This window comes from Triticum aestivum, chromosome 7B, assembly GCF_018294505.1.
Source record: "Triticum aestivum cultivar Chinese Spring chromosome 7B, IWGSC CS RefSeq v2.1, whole genome shotgun sequence".
NCBI classification, from domain to species: domain Eukaryota; kingdom Viridiplantae; phylum Streptophyta; class Magnoliopsida; order Poales; family Poaceae; genus Triticum; species Triticum aestivum.
In genome coordinates this window covers 591,272,490-591,280,337 of record NC_057813.1, presented here as the reverse complement: position 1 = coordinate 591,280,337, position 7,848 = coordinate 591,272,490, and the positions used below count along the sequence as shown (strand labels likewise).

Below are 7,848 nucleotides of genomic sequence, written 5' to 3'. Positions count from 1 at the left end.
TTTGTTCCTTTCATCTAGGACAAGTGACCAATGTGAATAAATCTCATTAACGTGCCAATGAAATTAAGAAGATGAGCCAATCTAAAATTGTGAAACTTAATACAGATGATACTAACAGTAGCTTCTCTTTTTTACTTCATCAGAACAATATTAGGTCAATTAGTTAACACATATAGTAAAGACAAAGAGTAGCAAACAATGGCGGAAACCTCTTCCTCGGTTCAAGTGTCCTTGCTCTCTCTCTCTCTCTCTCTCTCTCTCTCTCTCTCTCTCTCATGGTCTAGCCATCGAGCCGCGGAATAGTAGGTAAGGTCGTTTTCGACCTTGACCGATCGATGGAGCTTGTATCCCTGCTTGGTTCTGAATTTAGGTTGTTGTGGTGGAGTAACTAGTGTTGTTGTCCGTTGTTGATAATCTTCTCAGTCGGCGCGGTCCATATGTAGGCTTTAGGTTGATGTGATTTTACTCTATGCATGCCTTGCTCGTGTTGTTAAAATGTAGAGATTGAGGAATAGTAGGTACACATAAATGAATTCCAATGACTCACTGAAACAAAGAGTGCACGCATAAAATTAGGAAATTATGTTAAACCACTGATTAAGTTATATAAACCAATATCACACAACCTTCTATTACAGGAACGTGCATATGTACATGTATTTTTTATATAAAAAATATTAGACTACTGATTACTAAAGATCAAACAACTTCCGTGCCTAGAGTTCAATCACGATCGTCATCCGGTGCACCTCCGGATCTCTAGTACACCGCCGTGATGATAGGGCTGCACCTCTAAACCTCTGGGGCACTACCATAATGATATTAGGTCAATTAATTAACACAGGTAGTAAGGACAAAATAGTAGCATAACAGTGTGGTTTATCCTCATGACCTCATGGTGTCATAAGGCGTCCTCGGCTAATACCAACCAACGTCCATGTGGGGCACTAGTTTTCTGCTGACTCACTTACTCTATAAAATTGACAACAATTTGCATCAATTTTCATGAAAATCTTTCGTATGATTAGCTAGCCAGTACCGTTACTCTCCCTTAGAAATCTTTGTTGTCGTCAATTCATCACATTGAAAATGTTGATTATTTTTATTAACCAGGAGATGCGTTGTACAAAGGTATGGGCGGATAATTGGGACTTACACAAAAAGAACTTAAGAGCCTGACAGCCCTTATTTTGCAATATTTTGCCTTGAAAGAATTAGTCTATTCGCTATGCAGAAAATCAAGGGAAGAAGCAAATTTGACAATAAATTTTGGACAATGGTTGGTTCCGTATTAATCTCTGCTACATGTGTGGAAGAGAACTTGCTATGTTGTTCAGTGTTGCAATTTGCGGTTGACCCACTTGTGTCTTCCCCAATGTAGTTACGGTCCTTGTGGTGGGACACAACATGATCAGTTACACAACTAGAGATTCACTAGAGTTGTGTATACATGCATTCCAATAAACCACTGAAACAAAGTGCACGCATAAAACCAAATCATGTTTAACCAGTGATTACGTTCTAAACTAGAATTAATTACTATGTCACAACTTTATATTACAGGAAGATGCAACGCAACGTGCATATCTACATAGAAAATAATAATTAAAACCAGTGATGCTATAAAGATCTAACAAGCTTAGAGTTCATCATGTTCGTCTTCCTCGGTTAGTGCACCTCCAGACCTCTGGTACACCGCCGTGATGATAGGGCTGCACACGTCTTCCAGCTCCATGAGCTTCTCATCGTAGTCGTCCTTCTCCGTCTCCGCGTTGTCATCGAGCCACTCGTTCACCTCCCTCACCGCATCCTTGATCTTCTCCTTCTCATCGCTCTCCATGGCATCGCCCATCTTGCCATCGACAGTGTTCTTGATGCCGTACACGTACGTCTCTAGCTTGTTCCGAGCGTCGACCCGCTCCTTGAGCTTGTGATCCGCCTCGGCAAACTCCTCTGCCTCGCGCACCATCCGGTCGATGTCCTCCTGGCTATGCCGACGGTCGTCGTTGGTGATGGTGATCTTCTCCGACTTGCCGGTGCCCTTGTCCGCCGCCTTCACATGCAGGATGCCGTTGACGTCCACCTCGAACGTCACCTCGATCTGCGGCGTGCCCCTCGGAGCCGGCGGGATTCCGGAGAGATCGAACTTGCCGAGGAGCCTGTTGTCCTTGGTCATGCTCCGCTCGCCCTCGTAGACCTTGATGGACACGGTGGTCTGCTTGTCCTGGTACGTGGTGAACACCTGCGTCTTCTTCGTCGGAACCACCGTGTTCCTCGGGATCAGCTTCGTCATCACGCCGCCGACCGTCTCCATGCCTAGTGTAAGCGGCGCGACGTCGAGCAGGATCATGGTTTTGGTGTTCTCGTCGACGTGTCCACTCACGATGCTGGCCTGCACGGCGGCGCCGTACGCGACGGCCTCGTCGGGGTTGACCCCCTTGTTGGGTTCCTTGCCGTTGAAGTAGTCCTTGAGGAGCTGCTGCACCTTGGGAATTCTGGTGCTGCCACCGACGAGCACGATCTCGTCGATGTCAGCCTTGCTTAGCCCGGCGTCCGCCATGGCCTTCTTCACCGGCACCATCGTCTTGCGGAAAAGGTCGTTGTTGAGCTCCTCGAACCGTGCCCTGGTGAGCGGCTCCGAGAAGTCGACGCCGTCGAAGAGCGATTCGATCTCGACGCGCACCTGGTGCTGGTTGCTGAGCGCACGCTTGGCGCGCTCGCACTCCCGGCGCAGCTTCCCCAGCGCGCGCAGGTCGCCGGCGATGTCCCGGCCGTGCTTCCGCTTGATGAGCTTTATGAAGTAGTCCATGAGGCGCTGGTCGAAATCCTCACCGCCGAGGTGCGTGTCGCCGTTGGTGGCCAGGACCTCGAAGACGCCATTGTCGATGGAGAGCACGCTGACGTCAAAGGTGCCGCCGCCGAGGTCGAAGACGAGGACGTTCTTCTCGGGCCCCTTCTCGTCGATGCCGTAGGCGATGGCCGCGGCGGTGGGCTCGTTGACGATGCGGATGACGTTGAGCCCGGCGATGACGCCGGCGTCCTTGGTGGCCTGGCGCTGCGCGTCGTTGAAGTAGGCCGGCACGGTGACGACGGCGTGCGTGACCTTCTCGCCGAGGTAGGCTTCGGCGGTCTCCTTCATCCTGGTAAGCACCATGGCGCTGACCTCCTCGGGGCTGAAGACGCGCACGTCGCCGTCCTTGACCTGCACCTGGATGTGCGGCTTGCCCTTGCGGTCGACGACGGAGTAGGGCAGCAGCTTGATGTCGCGCTGCACGACGGCGTCGGCGAAGTCGCGGCCGATGAGGCGCTTGGCGTCGTAGATGGTGCGCTCCGGGTTGGCGGCGGCCTGGTTCTTGGCGGCCTCGCCGATGAGCCGCTCGCCGCCGTCGGTGAAGGCCACCCAGGAGGGCGTGATCCGGTTGCCCTGGTCGTTGGCGATGATCTCGACGCGGCCGTTCCGGTAGACGCCGACGCAGGAGTAGGTGGTGCCGAGGTCGATGCCGATGACGGTGCCCGTGTTGCCTTCCGCGGGCGCAGCGGCGGAACCAGCTGGGATCGCGAGAAGGAGAAGCAACGCGGCGAGGAGCGTGGCCAACATCCACGTCGACGCGGCACGAGCCATTGCCGACCGGAAGTTGTTTTGCTTCGTCTCTGTTTGTTGCTTTGGAGAGGAGCCCGTCGTACGTATTTATTGCGTGCGTCTGTGGTGCAAGGAGGAAGTCGGAGGCGGTCTCCGACTCCAATTTAAACTTGGACGCGTCACGCTGGTGATCTCCGCCGTGAGTTCTGCCGATCTGACGGTTAACAAGATGCCATGACGTGTCGATGCGAAGGCACACGATACGTATGTCGTTCCCGACTCGATCGATGATATACGAACGTCAATGTGTTAAGTTTTCGGTTTTCAGTTTGTTTATGGGCCTTTCACGGCCTTTTGTATATTCAAGTGTGGGCATCATGGTTCTTTCTTTCTTTCTTTCTTTCTTTCAAAAAAAAAGTGTGGGCATCATGGAAGGTTTTTATTCCCTCAAAAAAATCATGGAAGCTTTTTATTTATTCATTTCCCTAAAAAACTGATTCTGATAATGAAAAATATTCATTAACGTCTGAGCCTCATGGAAACGTCGATGAGAAATCATCTCTAGCCGATCCCTAAAGGTCTTTATAAGTTCTTACTAGGCAATTGTCCGTGCTTTGCGATGAGGACATAAATACTTTAGCGCCGTAGACCGAACTAAAAAAACCTTATGCCTCGATGGTGCTTGTACCGGGGCAGTAGGACGACTAGGAGAAGGACGAGCCATGAGCTCCGCAACCACCATCAGCTCCGGACTGCCCGATTCCGCTGTCGGGCGATGCTGCTTCTTTACAATGAAGGCGCGGATGACTTACTCCTCTGCGGCAGCCCGCGCCTCCGCCACCGTCATCTCGGTACCTACACTTCAGCACCTACTCACGGATTGGTACCACTACTCAAAAGTTTTGCAGTTTAGTACCAACTCAGGGCCTAAGTAGTGCAATACGGTCAGAGGTGCGTATAAACGCGTGTGACAGTAATTTCGACAGGCTGGGCCCACCTGTCAGGCAACACGCTGGCCGAATCGGCCCGCGCCGCTCGCTGACTAGGCTGAACCCGACCGAGCCGCTCTCTCTCTCCCCCCCTCATTTTGCCTCGCCCCCCTCTGTCTCCGCCGCCGGCCACCGCACATTTCAGCGCCATGGTCTTCGAGGACGAAAGCAGTGACTCTCAGTCCAGCCCAAACGTTTAAGGCTAGTTTGAGGCGTCTTTTTCGACCAGTCAGTAATCAGGGTGTCCAGGCTGTCCGCCTGGACGAGTACGAGAGGTGTTTGAGACGGATGGCTGTAGATGCTCTTAGGCCAAGCTGCAAAAACTATACATGGACGTGCCCACCAGCAAGCGGGCGTTCCTTTTGCCGAGGCTATGGCCGGACCGAGTGAGCTCCCGCTTGCCTCACTCCAGCCCTTTATAATATTATTATAGGCAGAGAAAATAAACAATTATGGTTGTTCAACACACAACAAGGGGTTAATAAACTAGGAAGGCACCTAAACCAACCAACTATCAAGGTTCAACACCCAGCAGAGGGTAAATAATTAGGATATCACATACACAATCAGGTAATAGGGTTCAACACCCAGCAAGGAGTTGATAAACTAGGACATGACTTAAATCAACGGAGGTCATAAGGTTCAACACCAAGCAAGGGGTGATAAACCAGGACATGACCTAAATCAACGAAGGAAATAAGGTTCAACACAAGTTAACAAACTAGGACGGACCAACCAGTCACTCAAAGATAACTGAGGTTATCCCCGATGCCAAGACAACTGATCCAACTGATGCGTGGCACTTCTGCAGGTTGACTCATAGATCACCGGACTGCTCGCCCTCCAACAGTTGAGTGCCAGGAACCCAGCTTCTTATTTGGCCTCAGCTGGAGAAGAACATCACAAACAACACATGAGATCAAGGAATGACAAGTATTCACTTAATTCTGTTAGCAACTGTTTGTATAAGTTTAGGCAATTGTGCAAATTGGGAGCATGGTTAGCACGGCAGATACAACATAAAATGGGAGACTAGTAGCAAATTCTGTCCCGATGAGGGGAGCACGAACATGGATAATGCTACAATGACTAGCATTATGCATCTGCAAAGGAAGTTAGTTAGCGACCTCGACGTAGCTGTCCTTACCAAACTCTCCAAGGGTGCCTCACAACCTAGTTGAGCTCACAGAGCATAATCAATATAGAACTAGAATTGAGTTTAATAAATGTATCAAGATGGTCGCCACAAATATAGTAATATTAGAATGTTCTTACAACTATTGAAGTTTGCCATACATTTACCGTGAAAGTAGGAAGACAACTTGCAAGCTCTCACAATCTCTGCCCTGCACCACGGCTCCCCCCCTGTAATTTAATTAAGTCAATGTATAACACTATAATTACAAACTCAGTCTAATCAACATTATTACAAAAATAATAGTTTTATAGGGTGTTACCTGCCAGTTCACACGTCCTGGTTTATTAAGTTCATCACGAAACTCAGATGATTTTCTTGCAAATTTCAGATCATATGATCGGCTAAACCAATCAATCATGCCAAGAACTTCACCATCCAAGTTAAACACAGGAGCACCAATAGTCAGTACCATGAATCGTTTCTTAATATCAGAATCTGTGTCAGGATCTTTCGAGTAAGAACCCCCCACAGGACAAGTGAATGAGAAGACATTTTGGCCTGGAATAATGTTCCCACTGGAATCCTCACAGGTACAATCATCTAAACTGAAAATAATAGAAAATTTGTGAGGATCTAATCGGTCCATTGTCGAGTATGGTAAGTTCTGAAGAAAGAATACAAGAAGAAACTTCCTTACCCTATGTGACCTTTGAACATCATGAGGCCGTCCTTGTAAGGAAAAAGACTCACAATCTTTTGGCATATGATATCCTCCAAGACTCCAAATTGTACTGCTGGACGTGCCTTTCCAGTTTTACGTGCATACAGTATAGTCATGCCACTGTTAGAGACTTTTTCAGTATGATCAACAACAGCAGTATCTCCATCAGAATAACGGACTTGTATCTTCTCTTTGCGCTCAATTAACAACATGGAACAAACAGCTACCATGTTATGTTTCTCTGTGGACGAGACAACAAATCCCGTGCTAAATGGTTTTACCAAGACTTTCACAATCGATGGAGCCACTTTTTCATAGACTTTATCCAATGTTTCTTTGTCGAAAATCTGAAAATATACGAAATAAGAATGAACATTCGGATAAAGATACGAACTAAGTTGTAACAAGGAAACGTACAAGGGTAGAATCAGCTTCAGCATTTCCATCCATCATACTGTCTGGCTAAGATCTGCAAAAAAATCGGATCAGACTAAGGCATGATAAATATTAAGAGCAGATAAAGCATAGAGATTAATTGTGTGTTGGATACAGAAAAAAGAATTACTTGGCATACTGGCCATACCAAAGGACTACGAGAACGTTGGCTGTGCGGCCGGTGGGGAAGTTAGGGTTGCGACCTCGGTGCAACGGCGGTCTAGTGGTCCGGCGTCGCGGGTGCCCTGCCCGCAGCCGCAGGGCGAGGGCGCCGTCGTTGGGCAAAACCTAACGCGCTGTCACTCCTGGGGGTTTGGGATTTGGGAGAAAACTTGCCGTGGCCTTGTCGACTGCAACTGCTCCACCGCGACTGGGTGCCTGCTCCGAGCACCCGACTCGCCGCCCCTCCCCTTCTCCGCGCTGCCGCCTCGCCGTCAGGAGGGGACGCGCAGTCGTCAGCCGTCGGGGAGAAGCGGGACGGGGATTTTCTGCTTCCACGGAAGGAGTCGGGTAGAAGCGGGACGGGGGCTTTCTGCTTCCGCGGACGGAGTCGGGGAGAAACGGGAGAGCGCGCTGCTTCGGCGGGACGGCGTCGAAAGAAGCACCGCGGCGGCGAGGAGTCTGGTGGCGTGTTCTTTTTTTTTTCTGAGATCTTGGTGGCGAGGTGATGTGCCTCCTGCGGAGGTTTAGTTTTAGTCAATTGCGTTTGGGCCGTGGAGTGGGCTTTGGCCTTTGAGGGTTGGACTGGATTTCCGAAAGTTTTTTTAGGTAAAATAATAATGTTGGGAAACTAATGGCCCGTAGGATCAGGTGCGGCCCGTCTCGGCTGTTACTCCTCCTTTGACCGCACGTTTTCCCCGAAATCACCAATTAAGGAGTAGATCACTCCAACTTCCCCAGGTTGCGACAAGTGGCGCGCTGCATGTGCGTCACTTGTCACAACCTTGGAGTTTTCCTTTTTTTGTAGATCCCTTTATTCAAAACG

The 7,848-nt window shown here is 49.5% G+C and overlaps 2 protein-coding genes across 3 annotated transcripts; both read right to left on the bottom strand.

Moving 5' to 3' along the window:
* Positions 1 to 1,411: 1,411 nt before the first annotated feature.
* On the bottom strand, positions 1,412 to 3,637 carry LOC123158895 (heat shock 70 kDa protein BIP5-like). Its single transcript, XM_044576705.1, has one exon. The coding sequence runs from the start codon at positions 3,620 to 3,622 to the stop codon at positions 1,640 to 1,642; it is 1,983 nt and encodes a 660-aa protein (XP_044432640.1). The 5' UTR covers positions 3,623 to 3,637; the 3' UTR covers positions 1,412 to 1,639.
* A 1,450-nt stretch (positions 3,638 to 5,087) lies between these two features.
* LOC123162186 (uncharacterized) lies at positions 5,088 to 7,513 on the bottom strand. Of its 2 annotated transcripts, none has more exons than XM_044579980.1 (6): positions 7,012 to 7,513; positions 6,846 to 6,897; positions 6,405 to 6,775; positions 6,027 to 6,312; positions 5,866 to 5,934; positions 5,088 to 5,456 (listed from the first exon to the last, which is right to left on the bottom strand). In XM_044579980.1, exons 2-5 carry the CDS (start codon positions 6,879 to 6,881, stop codon positions 5,902 to 5,904), a joined length of 726 nt encoding a protein of 241 aa, XP_044435915.1. In that variant the 5' UTR covers positions 6,882 to 6,897; positions 7,012 to 7,513; the 3' UTR covers positions 5,088 to 5,456; positions 5,866 to 5,901. The 2 variants fall into 2 exon arrangements, with proteins under 2 accessions (XP_044435915.1, XP_044435913.1); XM_044579978.1 differs by having other exon boundaries at positions 5,872 to 5,934.
* Positions 7,514 to 7,848: the final 335 nt, after the last annotated feature.